This window comes from Perognathus longimembris, chromosome 1, assembly GCF_023159225.1.
Source record: "Perognathus longimembris pacificus isolate PPM17 chromosome 1, ASM2315922v1, whole genome shotgun sequence".
In the NCBI taxonomy this organism is placed as follows: domain Eukaryota; kingdom Metazoa; phylum Chordata; class Mammalia; order Rodentia; family Heteromyidae; genus Perognathus; species Perognathus longimembris.
In genome coordinates, this window is record NC_063161.1 from 125,046,374 (window position 1) to 125,062,316 (window position 15,943).

The window sequence follows — 15,943 nt, forward strand, 5'->3', positions numbered from 1 at the left end:
ATTTTAACTTTTTCTCCTGTTGCCTTTTAAAATTTAAAATAGATACATACAATGGAAATTTAATTGTTAATATGTATGTTTTCTTAATTTACCTCTAAATGTCTAAATTGTATATGGAAGAAATGACCAAATTATATAAATATGTCCTGATCCAGGAACTTACTAATCTAAACTAAATAAAGATGTCTTCAGATATACCATTTATGATTTTAGCTTAAACTAATTTGAATTATGGTATTTTAGCTCCATTTAGTCCATGAAAGACATTATTAGCAGGATATTTACATTAGCTTATATGCATTAATAATAGTTATATTAGTAATTTATTTCATATCTGTAAATAATGTGTTTGTACATAACCTGCCTATAAATAGTAAATACCAACTAGTTTTGATTGCATTCATAAATGTTCTGATGATAATTATTCTATTTTTAAAATCGAAACTGGATCTGATGACCTATGCTTATAATCCCAGCACTCTAGAGGAAGAGGCCAAAGCTTATGGAGTTCAAGGTCGTTCTGAACTACATCAGGACTTTGAGGCTAGCCAGAACTACATAGAGAAATTGTAACCATGAATAGAAGAAATGCCTCTGGCTGCTGTATACATTTCTAAAACCCCAGTAGTTCCTTCCATTAAGGTAGTGTCCTCTTTTCCTGATGGAGCTTACCCCATATCAAGCTTAAACCTGGAAGGGCAGAAAAGATCAAATGAGAAGAGCAATGATTACCAAATGAGCTCGTGTACATACCCAGGCAGCCTCTGTGCAGTGACCTAGCCATTTGAGGAGGGCCACCTAGTAACTTATTGGATAAATCCCCAAGGCCCAACATCTCTGATATCACAATTTGGTCCTTAAGGGAACTGCCCACCTCACCCCTTAAGGAATAATTCTGCTTTGTTAGCAAGTCATTCTTTACTAAAAAATAAATTAATGACAAAAAAATAGAGAATTACAAACAATACATAATTGGTATTATTAGCTACAAAACACTTATTTTTTATATGTTTAGAAATATAAGAAAACATGCATTATAAACATGAGCCAGTTCTGTTTCACAGAATGTGTTGTATATCATCTTAAACGTAATTTAAAGATATTTAAGTGTAGTATTAATTAAGGTGAAGATCAACTAGCTACCGTTTTGTTACGTTAAAAATCTCCATGTCTAACCTATGAGCAGATTGATAGTACTTTTCAAACTTCAAACATTGAAAGACATTATTTTTCTTCACATAGTTCATTGGTATCTATGTATTTGTCTTCAATAAACCCATCATCATCTACTGCAAATGAGTGTAACTGTTCAAATATTACTATGGTGTCCTCAGAGTTTATATGTGACATCTGTGAAGGAGAATTTGCATTTCCATTAAAGCCATCTTCACAGGTTTCTACTTCACGCTCTTCCAGGCGATGATGATTGTAACTAAGCAGAAGCTTGTACCATATTGGGCATTTGATAGCAAGTAAGATGAGGAGGGAAGTCACCAGGACAGTGATAACAACACCAGCAAGGAAAGCCCAGCTTTTTCCAAGAGGTTCATGTTCTTAGATGGAAAAGAGAGAGAGAGAGAGAGATTCTGTTAAATTCACAGAAGTGGAACAGCCACAATCCCCAGTCCTGTTAACTGTCCAGTGTTGATATTAAAATACATACTATAGCTTTCTTTAGATAAATGTCACTAGTACATGATATAAAAAGTATTTGATAAGTGTGGTGAAAGAATACCTTTTTCTCAAGTGGTAGAGTGGTAGACATGAGCATAAAAAAAGCTAAGAGACAGTACCACACCCTGAGTTCAAGCCCCAGTACTGGTATACACACACACACACACACACACACACACACACACACACACACGAACGAAAGAATTTTGGCTAAGTATGGTGGTACATGCTTTTTAACCCCAGCTTCTTGGAAGGCAGTGGTCAGAGTTGTAATTCAAGACAGGCCTGGCAAAAAGTTAGAAGACCGTGTGTGTGTGTGTGTGTCTGTTGTGTGTGTGTGTGTGTGTGTGTGTGTCTGTGCAGGTCCTTGGGCTTGAACTCAGGGTCTGTGTGCTGTACATGCATTGTTTTCCTCAAGGCTAGTGCTCTACCATTTGAGCCACAGCTTTACTTCTGACTTTTTGGTGACTAATTGGAGATAAGAGTTTCATGGATTTTCCTGCCCAGGCCAGCTTCAAACTATGCCTCAGATCTCAGTCTCCTGATAACCTAGGATTCTAAACATGAGCCATCAACACCTGGCTAGGAACTGTTCTTACCTGTTTATAGGTATTCACAATGGGGAAATAGACAATTGCTCAGGTTTATATAGTATGATAGATACCTTTAGCAATATGAATATTCAAAGCCAATTTATTACCTGGATTTCTAGTTACATTGTTTAAAGAACTATTAAAAGTTGAATTGCTAATGGGCTGAAAATGAATATGAAGATCTTCATCTGTAGCTGAAATCAGTTTTGTGTGGCATTCAGGTGTAAATGGCACCGTTTTGATGTTGTAGTGCTTCAGGTTGTCTGGGTAGGCACACATAGTGAGGTTCTCATGGTCTAGTAAATAAAAGCAATAAGTTAACATTTATAGACAATTCAAATGTTTAACAATAGCTTTATTTAGGGTGTTATTAACAATGAGAAGCTCCAAGTATTTGCATGGCAGCTGAATAAGGGGGGAAGCACATTCTTGCTAAATTATTTTAAAAATAAAGCTGAAATACAGTATCTATTACTGTTCGTGTTAGTAAAAGTTTTATTATTGAGACTTTGGTTAAGTGAATCTGAAGCAGAATATGGTCTGATATTAAGAAAGTAAGGCACTTGTCACCTACTGTGACATGATATCTTGAAAATATATGTGAAGTAGTTATAAGAAAAGAAGTCTTGCTGGGCACCAGTGGCTCATAAATGTAATCCTAGCTACTCAGGAGGCTAAAATCTGAGGACTGCAGTTTTGAAGCCAGCCATGGCAGAAAACTCCTTGTGAGACTCTTATCTCCAATAAACTACTCAAAAAGGCTGGAAGTGGTGATGTGGCTCAAGTGGTATAGTGCTAACCTTGAGCAAAAAGCAGCTCAGGGATGGCACCCAGGACTGGCAAAAAAAAAAAAACCAAAAACAAAAACAAAAACATGACTTGAGAGATTTTCATGGGGTAAAACACCAAAAAAAATGAATCACATTTTGGTTTTGGTGAACTTAAATTGAGGCACCTTACCTAGTATTACCTTTGACGTGTTCAACCAGTCCTGTAAATTGAATAGTCTACAAGTACAGTTCCATGGATTTCCGCACAAAACTATTAATTCCAGATGAAGCAGTTGTAGCCTATCAAAGTAGTTCATCAAATTGTCTTGCAGATTGAGAACTTTCAGGTTGCTTAAAGGCACAAACACTTCTGGGTTCAGTTGAAATATTTTGTTTTGGCATAGATGTAACTCTTTTAGTTTATTCAAGCCTATAAAGGCATCCTGTTGAATTATATTGATGGAATTTCTACAGATATGTAAGATTGCTAGACTGGACAGATTGCTAAAACTATTATTATACAAGATACTGATACTGTTCTCATTCAAGGAGAGCTCAGTTAGTAAAAAGTACCGCTGTAGCACTTTGACATCTGTAACATTCAGAGTAATTTGGTTATGACTGAGGTCAAGTATATTAACATTGTTACTGATATCTGCTGGAACCAAAGTGTAATTCTTTTCAGTGAATTTATACTTGACTTCCTAAAAAAGAAAAAAAATTGAAATGCAATGATCAGGAAAATTTTAACAGAATTTCTCAAGTTTTATCTAAGCATATAGATATTAGAAATCATTTGAGAAAAAATTTCATCTTTTGGTATTACAGTGTGAAAAGGTAGAGTACAAATTTTCTTTCTATTGGGGTGAAATACTGAAGATTAAGGAAGCTCTGATACAATTGAGCACAGAGACTACTGTATTATATACATGTCCTCCGATAGCAATTACATAATCATTAGAGAAAGAATATTGATGTATCTTATGTACAGAACTATGAGGTAAACAATTTCGTTAATGTAGTAATCTCAATACTCAGGAGGCAGTGACAGAAAGCTTCCAAGTTCACCATCAACTTGAGCTTCAGAATTAAGACCCTATCTTAATATAAAATTCCAACATTTATGGAAAAACTATTTTAAAATTCATTTAGGGCTGGGAATATGGCCTAGTGGCAAGAGTGCTTGAAGTACATGAAGCCCTGGGTTCAATTCCTCAGTACCACATATATAGAAACTGCCAGAAGTGGCGCTGTGGCTCAAGTGGCAGAGTGCTAGCCTGGAGCAAAAAGAAGCCAGGGACAGTGCTCAGGCCCTGAGTCCGAGACCCAGAACTGGAAAAAAAAATTCATTTAAAATAGTATAGGTGGTTGAGGAACTAACATAATACCTAGGACTGCTAAATAATTAAAAATAATACCTTACAAAGTTTGCTGTGTTAATATAGTAATCCAGAATTTTGATGGGTTTTTCCTTTGCTTTGTGCTGTTTTTGAGCTTTTTTGCTCAAGGCTAAAGTTCTACCATTTGAGCCACAGTTCTACTTTCAACTTTTTGGCAGTTAATTTGGGATAAGATTCTCACAGACTTTATTGCCTGAGCTGGTTTCAAACCACTATCCTCAGATCTCAGCCTCCTAAGTAGTTAAGGTAATAGGCATGAGCCTCCAGGACCCAGCTTTTTTTTTGTTAAATTTAAATAATTGTATAAAGGAGTTGCCATTCAACAAAGCAGTTTATGAATACAATGCATCTTGACCAATGTCACCCCATCTCTCACCCATCTCTTCCATCCCACCCCTTCTCTCATTTTTCTTAATTTTGTAGGATATACATTGAATTCTTAACTTCATTCAAGTAATTTAGAATGTTTGCCATTTTCAAAAGGAAATATTTATCTGGTATCAGAAATCAAGCCATGATTCAATGTACCATACAAAGTGAAGTGCTTTGTTGATGTAGATATGAATTCAAAGAAATTATTCTTGTCATGACTGTCTCTGCAGTTGAAGTAATAAAAAGAGTAGTTATTCAACACGAATAATCTCCTAAATAAATGAATTTCTAAAGAGTTTCAATCCTTACTGTTATTATGTAGTTTTTGTTGTTATTTTGAAAACAGGATTTTACCATGTACTTCAGGCTGGTCTAAAACTGGTGCTTCTCTGCCTCAGTCTTCTGAGGTCTGTTACAGAAGGGCAATTCCTGTCTTTTAAATGTTGTTCTTAGGTCTTGTTCTATAAATGTTGTTGTTACGTCTTGGAACTAATCTCTAAATTTCTACTGAAAACGTACACATTTCTTGAATCATGTCTCTGTCTCTTTTTGTTTTTTTAAAGAACTATTGGAGTTTGAACTCAAGTCCTTAGGCTTGCTAGGACAGCAGTCTAGTACTTAAGCCACACCTTTAGCCTTTTTATTTTTTTTATTGTTCAGATTTACCTCACATGGCCCTCTAGACCAAAATTGTCTTACTTGGTATCTTCCCAGTAGCTTGGATCACAAATTTTAAAGAACTAGTTAAATTTGCATTTGGTTCAAAGGGTGCAAATTTGAGTATATATAAATTTGAGTATACTCAGGTAAGTAAGATTACATGGGTGGGCTTTCTGCTTCACTGTAAATCCCTGCTACTCTTCCCTGCCAGTGAATGCAAAAGTTAGCTAGACCCTATTTCAGAAAACAAGCCACCATGGGGTCATACACCCATGGTCCCAGCTACTCAGCAGACTGAGGTAGGAGGATGGATTTAAGGCCAGCTGGGCCAAAGTTAGTGAAAAACACTATCTGAAAATACTGAAAGCCAGAAGGACAGGGGCATATGGCTTAAGTAGTGGATCCTTGTGAGGCCACAAGTTCAATCTCCACTAAGGAGGGAAGGATATATATGATACATAGCTCAGATTCTTGGAGTTCCTGTTTTTTGTTTTAGTTATTTGCCTTTAGATATTTTGCTAGATTTGCTTTTGAAAATGTTTTTACTAAACATAAAAACTTTTACTAATGATAAAAACTTACTGTTTCAGAAGCCTGGTTTTTGTCAGATAATAATAGCACAGAGAAGGGCCAAAACAAGGTCATCATGTCTCTGATTTTCATATTGCAGGCCTGAGAAAAAAGAGATTATCTTCATTTAAATAGGGAGCTTGAACCTTAAAGGCAATTGAAGACATTCTGATTTCCTTTCTTCTTTTCAAATCTATTTTTTCTAAGAATAAGTAAAATGTGAAATAAGCATGTTGCTTTTCATCATCCCCAATCTGATCTTAAACTACAAAGCCCAGGCTGAAAATGAGACATGCAAAGGTGGGGAACATTTTGTTTCTGTCAAGGGTTATTTGGATAATTATAACCTTGTCGGTGGCCCATATAAATCATCAAACTGGCACAAGCACACATGTCTGTTCTTTCACACATGTCTATTCTTTTTTTTTTTTTTTTTTTGCCAGTCCTGGGGCTTGGACTCAGGGCCTGAGCACTGTCCCTGGCTTCTTTTTTTTGCTCAAGGCTAGTACTCTGCCACTTGAGCCACAGCGCCACTTCTGGCTGTTTTCTGTATATGTGGTGCTGGGGAATTGAACCCAGGGCCTCATGTATACGAGGCAAGCACTCTTGCCACTGGGCCATATCCCCCGCCCCACACATGTCTATTCTATCATGGACCAAATGATGAGACAGGAGTTTCCCCACCCTGGTGAGGAGATCTCATTAGCTCTAGGTCAATTGAAGGGTACGCATTAAAGCAGTTGAAGTGGATGTACTTTTTAAATGTACACACACACACACACACACACACACACACATGCACGCACACACACTCCCACAAAAACCTAGGGGTGTAAGTATATGCTTGTATTTTTTTAGTTTTAGCTTTTGCCTATTGACATTCATTAACATGTACCTCTGGAAGATGGAAATTTTCAAATTTTCAGCTATCTTTCTAATACTTTCTACTTTAATTTCTTTTTTTTTTTTTTTTTTGGCCAGTCCTGGGCCTTGGACTCAGGGCCTGAGCACTGTCCCTGGCTTCTTCCCGCTCAAGGCTAGCACTCTGCCACTTGAGCCACAGCGCCGCTTCTGGCCGTTTTCTGTATATGTGGTGCTGGGGAATCGAACCTAGGGCCTCGTGTATCCGAGGCAGGCACTCTTGCCACTAGGCTATATCCCCAGCCCTAATTTCTAATAACATCAAACATTCACCTCCTAACAGTTAACTTCCAACTTGGTTATCTGAATATATAATATTCAGATGACCTGTGATATTCAGATAACCAAAGCTATCAGTTATTGAACCATGTAACAGTATACTTTTCTATTATTGCACAGTATTTTTTCCTCTAAATTAATTGGCCTGTGTGTGTGTGTGTGTGTGTGTGTGTGTGTGTGTGTGTGTGTGCCAGTGTGTGTGCCAGTCCTGAGACTTGATCTCAGAGCCTGGCTACTATCCTTGAGCTTTTGTGCTCAAGGCTAATGGTACCTTTGAGCCAAGCTCCAGTTCTGTCTTTTTTGGTAGTTTACTGGCGATACAGTCTCATGGACTCTCATGCCCAAGTGGGCTTTGAACCACAATCCTCAGATCTCAACTTTCTGAGTAGCTAGAATTACAGATGTGAGCCACCAGTGCCCAAATTGCCTGTGTTTTATGTGCTTAGTTTTCAGGTTTGTTTGTTTCTTTTTCTGTTTTTCTCTGCTTTCTGGACACATCCTCATCTTTATCCTTAACCTCTTCTATTCAAGTGTCCTTCCTTCCTTCCTTCCTTCCTTCCTTCCTTCCTTCCTTCCTTCCTTCCTTCCTTCCTTCCTTCCTTCCTTCCTTCCTTCCTTCCTTCCTTCCTTTTTTCTTTTGTCAGTCATGGGGCTTGAACTCTGAGCTTGGGCTCTATCCCAGAGCTCTTTAGCTCAAGGCTATTGCTTTACCACTTGAGCCATAGTGCCACTTCTGGTTTTCTGGTAGTTAATAGGAGATAACAGTCTCATGGACTTTCCTGTCTGGGCTAGCTTTAAACCATGATCCTCAGATATCAGCCTGAGTAGCTAGGATTACAGGTGTGAGCCACCAGCACCCAGCTCTATTCAATTTCTATTTCTTAATTCTAAGATTCTTTTTTACTCAATGTTTTCTTCTGTTGTATGCTATTGCATGTGTTTTTCTATTACATATTACACCATTTATGATAATCTATTATAATAGCTATCACATGATTTTTTATGTGTACTTTTTCCCCGCTTGGACTAGCCTCTCTGTTCTCAGGTGTATTGGGGGCCTTCTTTATATATCTGTTAGTACTTTGTCTGGGGCTTACATAGAAGAGTGGAGAACTAAAAGCATCATTTGAAACTCTGTACAGGTCTTCTTCACTCGACTTTACTATAGACTGAACTTGCTAGACTTTTGAGGGTTTATACCTAAATATCATTACATTTAGAACTTTTCTCTCTGGTTGGTTAGATTCCGTAAAATGGCCTTCCTACTACCTGGACAGAAGAGCCCCAGTAGTCTTCATTATAAAAACTGAGTGGAGGAAAAAAAAGTTTTTATACTTAAGATTTAGTGCAAAAAAAATTGCACAAATCTCTCAAAGGGGAGGAACATAATCTGACTAGGCAGTGCCAAGGAAGCATTAGCTCCTCCTCTTCTTCCTCTACTTTCAGAATTCCTGGTAATGCCAATTTTTGGACCAGTCTCTGAAGTGTGGCTCTTCAGGTTTTTCAACTGCTGACTTTGGAAAATGTTGCTTTTCTGGTCAGTTTCCATTCATATATCAACTTTTTAGTTTCTACATTTCCTTGCTGCTAACTCCTCTTATGTTCTATGAGCCCTTGTGAGTTTATACTCCTTTTTATCTTTTGTTCTCATTTGAATCAAGTTTTGAGCCAAAGTCAAAGTTAATAGAGGCTTTAAAAATGCCTTTTTAAATATTGCCACTTATTGGAGCATGCTCTAATTTATGAATAGTTAGATTTGATTTAATGTCATTATCCATGGCTTTGATCTTTTATCATTCTCTTTCTACCTCTGTTTTCTCAATGTCAACCCCAGGGAGACCATCTGTAAAGGAATAAAAATATCCTGGCATCCTTAGTGCCTTCTTACAGTATTAATTATAATTAATTACTAAAAATTTTCTAAAGAAAGTATTCCATCTGAACAGGAACCAGAAAAACTAATCAGTGGAGATTGTTTTCAAGTTATAGAAGTCTACTACCTCCTTAGTAACTGGGATTACTATTTCATTGATTATTCTACTGTACTTCCTCATTGTATTCATTATATTGATCTGTTTAGTCTTGTTACACTTATACTTTCTCTTTCCATAGTTAAATCAAATTTGTTAGAAAAAGCTGCTCTCCTTTCTGGATTTTGTGCAGCTTGAATATAGATTATTTAGAATCTGTAATAGAGCCAGAAATGAGGTCAAACTATCATTTATTCTGCCCATTGTTCAGGAAAGGGAATGCTTAAGTTCTTTACAAAGTTCTAAGTTCTTTACAGCACAGGTTGTTTACCTGTGTTTAATGACCTCTGGGAATGGTTGAACAACTTGTTCAACAACTTAATGTTTCTCAGCATGTGGTGACGTTCTTACTCACTTCTCTGGTGGGATGCACAACTGAATGAAGATTGGTAAATGGGGAATACATTTTCAGACATGTATAGTATAGGATGGCTAAAGGAAATATGAAAAACAGCCAGATTTAAGTAAAGAGTTGGTGTAACTAGAAGCAGATGGGGAAGGAAATAAAGACAATGTCTTTTGGCCTATATGGAAATGGAGACAGAAGATGATCTTATATTTACCATATATTTGTTTTCTGCAGTGTACTAAAAGAAAGAAAATAAACAAATTAGAAAATAATCTTTTTTTGCTGTCTGTTTGATAAATCTTAGAGTTATGAACTCAACAAGAAATCATTGAACAAATATAAAGCAATACAATCACTAACCTCTGAAATATACTGTTTGGTCCACAGTATTCATATTGTTTCACATATTTATGTATCTTTTAGTAGAAAAATGATTGATGGAAGGAATGAATGCTGGCCATCACAACACTGAGTAAACCTCTAGACAAAAGCACCTGCAGGCATTATTGGCCATCTTATAGAAATCATATTGACAAGAGTAGCAAGTAGGTAAATGATGCAGAAATTGACATTTCCTTCAACTAGAAAAAGTTGATCTTAAAAGGAAATCAGGTTTGTTTGCTTTTTTGCTGTTTTCTTTTTCCCACAATTTTAAATTTATATTGAAATGATAGTTGAGTTTTAATTTGTGGTTACTTAGAAACTAGTAAAAATAGAGAACAAATTGGATATCAGTTTCTTTATACTCATTTTTGTAAAATTGAGAGTCATTGTTACATAAAATGTATATTACAGGACAAAAGCTTTATACACAAAAATATTAAATACTGTAAACAAAAGTCATTGTCCTCATAATGAAGTTTCCAGTTCAAGATCTTTGAATTGCTATATATAATTTTGTTAAGTACATTCTGTATATAATTTTCCCCCTTAGACATTTTAGATATTTATGCCAGGATTCAGTATATTTGGAGTATTAGTATATTTCAAAATAAAAAACTTACAAATTTTGTGGGCTACGTAAAACATTCTGTTCCAAAGAAAATCAGTTATTTTGTCATGCATTTCAATTCTAGGCTGGAAAGATCCTTTGGCCATTTCCCACATATAGATTATTTCTGAGATCATTATGAAAATATAATCATAATCTCTTTTTTAATCACTTTTAAAGACAAATATTTTTGTACAGACTTATTTAACTTAGATCTCTTTTTAAATTTGGCAACAAAAAGACCTGTAAATATATCTGATCTTACCTTTACTTTTTCCTTTTGTAAGTCAGGTGTGCTAAAGAAATGTATTCTGTTCCTTCTATGCCATATGAAAAAAGTTCGTCATATGATTGCATTTCACTTTGTTCTAACCTTTGTACCCAGTGACTAAATGATTAAGAAAAAAAAGCTGAGCTTCCTTAGCAAAAGATTGACTAGAATCATTTCTTAAAGTTAGCTCTGACTTTTGTAGTGTAATAAGATGGTTTGTTTATTTATGCTCCTTAATTACTATTCAGAAATGTATTAAAATATGAAGAATTTTACTTTATGTCTTACATTGTATAATATTAATGTATACTTTCATTTCTAAAGTAATATTTGTAGTCATAAAGGTATTTCTGCTTAGACAGATTCAAATGGAAAAGGTACCATTAAGTTTTGTATCCATTTCCTTTCAGCTTCATTGTTTGCTTGTTTTATGACACCTTCCTTGGTTGTTTTACTGCCTAGTTAAAACAGAAGAAAACTGTTCAAAGTATTAAAAAACTTGACAGTTGCCCATAATATGGCCTTCAGAAAATCAGTTACCTTCCTGTACTGTAGTTTCTTCTCTGGAAAATGGAATACAGTACATTAGTTAACATCCAACTATATTCAACAGCAATAGGAAGAAGCAATGTTGCTAGTGCATAATCATGAGACTGAGAATGAACTAGTTCCAAGAGGTTAACTCCTCTAGGCAATCTCTAGTGTCCTTAATCTAGAAAACAGATTGGAATTAATCGTTTCTGCTTCTGTGATGGCCAACTATGGTGATATACGCCTGTCATCTCAGAAGGTATAGATGGGAAGAATCATGATTTGAGATGAAGGAGTCATTGCCTACCAAGACCCAATCTGTACAAACAAGATTAGCATAGTGATCTTTTCCCAGCTATTGAAAGGTATAAATAGGAAGATCACAGTTAGGCCAGCCTGGGTAAAAGCGTGAAACCTTATCTGAGAAATAATTAAAGCAGGCTAGGAGTATGGCTCAAATGGTAGACTACTAACCAGCAAATAAAAGGCCCTGAATTCCAACTCCACTGCCAAATAACTAAAATAAATAAAAATTCGGTGAGCTAAGAGCAAACACATGTGTTATAATGGACTATTTAAAGGAAGGCATCACTGCCTGTACCAACAACGAGGAAAAAGTAAACTGAAATTCTGGTTATGTTTAATCAGATCCATCTTTTATTTGGTTATTATGAGATAAAGTTTGTAGGAGAATTTCTGAATCTAGATTATGCTACTTTGGGTGTACAAGCATGTAGATGATGTGAGCATATGTAGATCCATTGAGTTTGCTGTAAAAGTTGATATCTGTGAGTGAGAGATAGGAAATTATGATAAGCCATTCAGATTTTGAAACCCAATCAGAAAGCTATCATTTCTTTTCAAAAACTCAAATTGTGCTATAGATTCCCTGACTCCACTTGAGTCAGAATGGGTTGCTTTTATGATTTACATGGCAGATTTCTGTGAAGGATTTTACTTAGCCAAAGAATTATGTGGTTAAAAGGAACTTGAAAATCACTATTCTGAAGCTTATCTATGTAAGGTCCACCCCTAGGAGGGCTCCACCTGCTTAAGTCTGAGTTGCCTGAGTTGCCTAGGTAACTGGCACACCTGGAGGTAGTTACCCTCTCCTTCTCTGAGGTCAGGTCCAATCCACCTGGCCATATCACCCACCTTTTCCTATATAATCCAGCTCAACAAGGTCCCAGCTCTCTTTTCTCTCCTACTCTCTCTTGCTCTTTTCTTTCCATTTCCCTCTTCCTTCTCCTCTGTCTCCCCACACCTCAGTCTTGTGTAGGCTGGCAGTTTGCTTTCCCCCCAGTAAACTCCTTTCTGCCTGAACCATGCATGTGGTGGGGTTCCTTTCTGGCAAAACTTACCATCTATATTACCATTTATGTTTCAGGTATCATAACCTGAATGTATCCCTGTATGTACAAGACCTTAATAATTTTCTATGATAATCTGGGTTTTTGTAGTAAAATGGACAGTTAAGAAATAAGATTTGGGGGCTGGGAATATGGCCTACTGAGTACTTGCCTCCTATACATGAAGCCCTTGGTTCAATTCCCCAGCACCACATATATAGAAAACAGCCAGAAGTGGCTCTGTGGCTCAAGTGGTAGTGTGCTAGCCTTGAGCAAAAAGAAGCCAGGGACAGTGCTCAGGCCCTGAGTCCAAGGCCCAGGACTGGCAAAAAAAAAAAAAAAAAAAAAAAGATTTGGGTGGTGGGACAAAGAGTGAACCAATTCAGCAGTGAAACCCTCTAGACACTGTGTTGGAAATAAACTATAACTTGGGGGAGAACGAAGTTGGGAGGGGGGAAAACTGGGAGAGAATGAGGGAGGGGATGGTGCTGTTCAAAAAAGAAATGCATTTATTACCTGACTTATGTAACTGTAACCTCTCTCTCTACATTACCTTTACAATAAAACTTTTAAAGAAAGAAATAGGATTTGGGGACAGAAAATAGAAAGGTACCAAATAAGTCTGTGTTAATGAGCCAAATTTTAATAGTGTAAGTAGAATTGTTTGGATTCAACTAGAAGGACCTTTCATTCAGACAGTATAGTTAAATATATTTTAAATATTCTACAAGATGAAGCTTGTGACCTAATTGAAATTATTTGCTTTCCTCTCAATATAATAACATAAAAATTTCATGCTTTTGATTTCAGGAAAGAAAAACAAATTAGAAGCGTAGAGGAAGAAATCGAACAAGAAAAACAGGCAGCAGATGGCATTATAAAAAATATGTCCTCTGAAAAACAAGTAAAGTACTTAGAAATGAAAACCACAAATGAGAAATTGTTGCAGGTAATGCTGTTTATTACTATGTACTAGCCTTGTAGCAGTCATGAGATAGCAGCAACATCAGTATCTCCACTAGACCTACTGACCAATGTCTTTATTGTAACAAGGTCCTCAACTAATTCAAGAGTATTTAAAACTGAGAAAAGCACCTCTCCAACAAACTCCATTTTTAACTTTTCTTTGCAGTACTGAGGTTTGAACTCAGGGCATTATACTTGCTTGCAGGTGCTTTGCCGCTTGAGCCACACCTCTAGGCCATAGCTTTGTTAACATTATTTGTTAATTTATGTGCATATTTCATTTTTGCATGTCATAGAGATAGAAGAAAATACTTGGAATTTTATGGGATTTTAATAGAATCAAAAAACATCATGGATCAACACCATATAGATTTTTAACTTGCTTTCATTTTTCTTTCTTCTTAATAAGCAGCAGACCTCTTATCTGCCATATCCTTATTTTGAATTATTGTTTCCCAATCATGTTGCTTAAATAAGTAATTTAGGTGCTTGGCGAGGAGTGATATTGATTATCCTTCCCCTTGTTCAGCAATGATGGTTCTTTTTATGTCAGATTACCTTTAACTAGAGGGCTGGCAAAGAATTGGGCCTGATAAAAATATTGCTTTGGTTCCTCAGACATTGTTTCACTGACATTTTAGTATTACTTGTTATTTTATATGATATAATCAAAAATTAAAGACAGGCAGTTATTGCCCAAATACCCCCATAGTATTTTTAATTTTGACTGAGGTTGTAAATGAGTAATTAGTTCAGAGGTCTTACCCATTTGGTGAACTTGTGTGAATGTGTATGTTGGTGTGTGTGTATGAAGGGGGGCAGGGAGAAGAGATAGAGAAGTAGAGATACAGACATAGAAGGTATGTGTGTATATAGATGCTGACCTTAAAATAAATTACACAAACAACATGAACATTTTGTTAAAGATCATGATTAAAAATCATGATTTTAAATAATGAAACTCAATTTGAAAAATTTTGATACATAATATTCTTAAAACACTGTAGTAATTCACTGTGAAAGGTTCTAGTTAACTTTAACACTCTTATGAAAAATTTTTGAAAGTGTACAGCAAAGATTTTAGGAATAATGAAAGAAACAGAAATAATGAAATCTTAATAAATTCCAGTTAATATATAAGATACTAATTTAAAATGCTTGCAAAATTTCCTTTGTTACATCTGTCAAACCTACATTTAAGATGTTGAAAATTCTTGCCATAATGTATATGTGTATTTTTTTCCTTAGGAATTAGATATACTTCAGCAGCAACTAGATTCACTGAGCATGAAAAAAGAAAGCCTGGAAACTGTAAGTATAAATCAAATAAGGCTTCTCGTAGCACTCAGCTATGAAAATTAATTCAGCTATTGATGGAATGCATCCAAGTATATCTGCACATATTTACTAAGCAGTTTACTAAAAGGAGTGAAATGGTTTTCCTTCCCATTCTTAGATCCTAGATTATTAATAAATTAGATGCAATTATTGAATAAGATAAATCATTCTGCCATCTAGGGCTCTGCAAAAATAACCTTTAGGGTTATGCAGAAACCAAATGGCCACTTAGACACAGCCACAAGAAACTAAAAACACATTATGAGATTACCAGATTGTCCCCAAAAACATTGCTCCAGTTTCTACTCCTAGATGTAATCCTCCTGCAAGGTTTATTTACCCTTTTCAGATTTTGCTGCTGTAATATGCAACATTTGCTTTTGGTATTTTTTATTTGCTTGCTTTTTGAGATGCTTGGTTTTGATGTTTGTTTTCTGCCTTTTTTTCTTTTTTGTGGCTTTGTTTGTTTTCATCTAGAACACAGGAACTTATATTCTTGTGTTTGGTAGCCATGTGCTCTGTAATTGGAGCCATACTAGTGGCTGGCAGGAGTCATGAGCTTCCTGTTTAGGCCTTCTTCATGAGATGACAGGTGTACGTCATCCTACCACCTTATTGAATGAGATGGTCTCACTACATTTTTGCCTACCTTAACTTTGCACTGAAGTCCTCTTGATCCCTGCTTCCTAAGTTAATTTTCATTTCTTTATGCATGAAGCCTATTTGTCTATTTGTTGGTCGTTGTATTTTCATGTTGTTGGCACTTCACTACACTCATTGTACCTCTATGTTCAGTTCGGTGTACTATGCTGCTTGCTTTTCCTGATTTCCTATAGATTCAGCTAGCTATGATGACAGGATTAGTAGCAGGTGTAGTTT

General features: G+C 35.9%; 2 protein-coding genes across 3 annotated transcripts in view; one reads left to right on the plus strand and one right to left on the minus strand.

The window, feature by feature from the left end:
* The window catches only part of Ift74 (intraflagellar transport 74), a 64,384-nt gene that overhangs the window by 15,287 nt on the left and 33,154 nt on the right, over positions 1–15,943 (plus strand). Inside the window, exons 9-10 of the mRNA XM_048359518.1 lie at positions 13,571–13,709; positions 14,975–15,037. Of these exons, the coding sequence (XP_048215475.1) occupies positions 13,571–13,709; positions 14,975–15,037 (202 nt within the window). The remainder of the gene's footprint in view (positions 1–13,570; positions 13,710–14,974; positions 15,038–15,943) is intronic.
* On the minus strand, positions 651–10,981 carry Lrrc19 (leucine rich repeat containing 19). Of its 2 annotated transcripts, XM_048359730.1 has the most exons (6): positions 10,875–10,965; positions 9,541–9,628; positions 6,052–6,141; positions 3,228–3,741; positions 2,375–2,563; positions 651–1,553 (listed from the first exon to the last, which is right to left on the minus strand). In XM_048359730.1, the coding sequence occupies exons 3-6, from the start codon at positions 6,130–6,132 to the stop codon at positions 1,225–1,227; spliced, it is 1,113 nt and encodes a 370-aa protein (XP_048215687.1). In that variant the 5' UTR covers positions 6,133–6,141; positions 9,541–9,628; positions 10,875–10,965; the 3' UTR covers positions 651–1,224. The 2 variants fall into 2 exon arrangements, with proteins under 2 accessions (XP_048215687.1, XP_048215601.1); XM_048359644.1 differs by lacking the exon at positions 9,541–9,628 and having other exon boundaries at positions 10,875–10,981.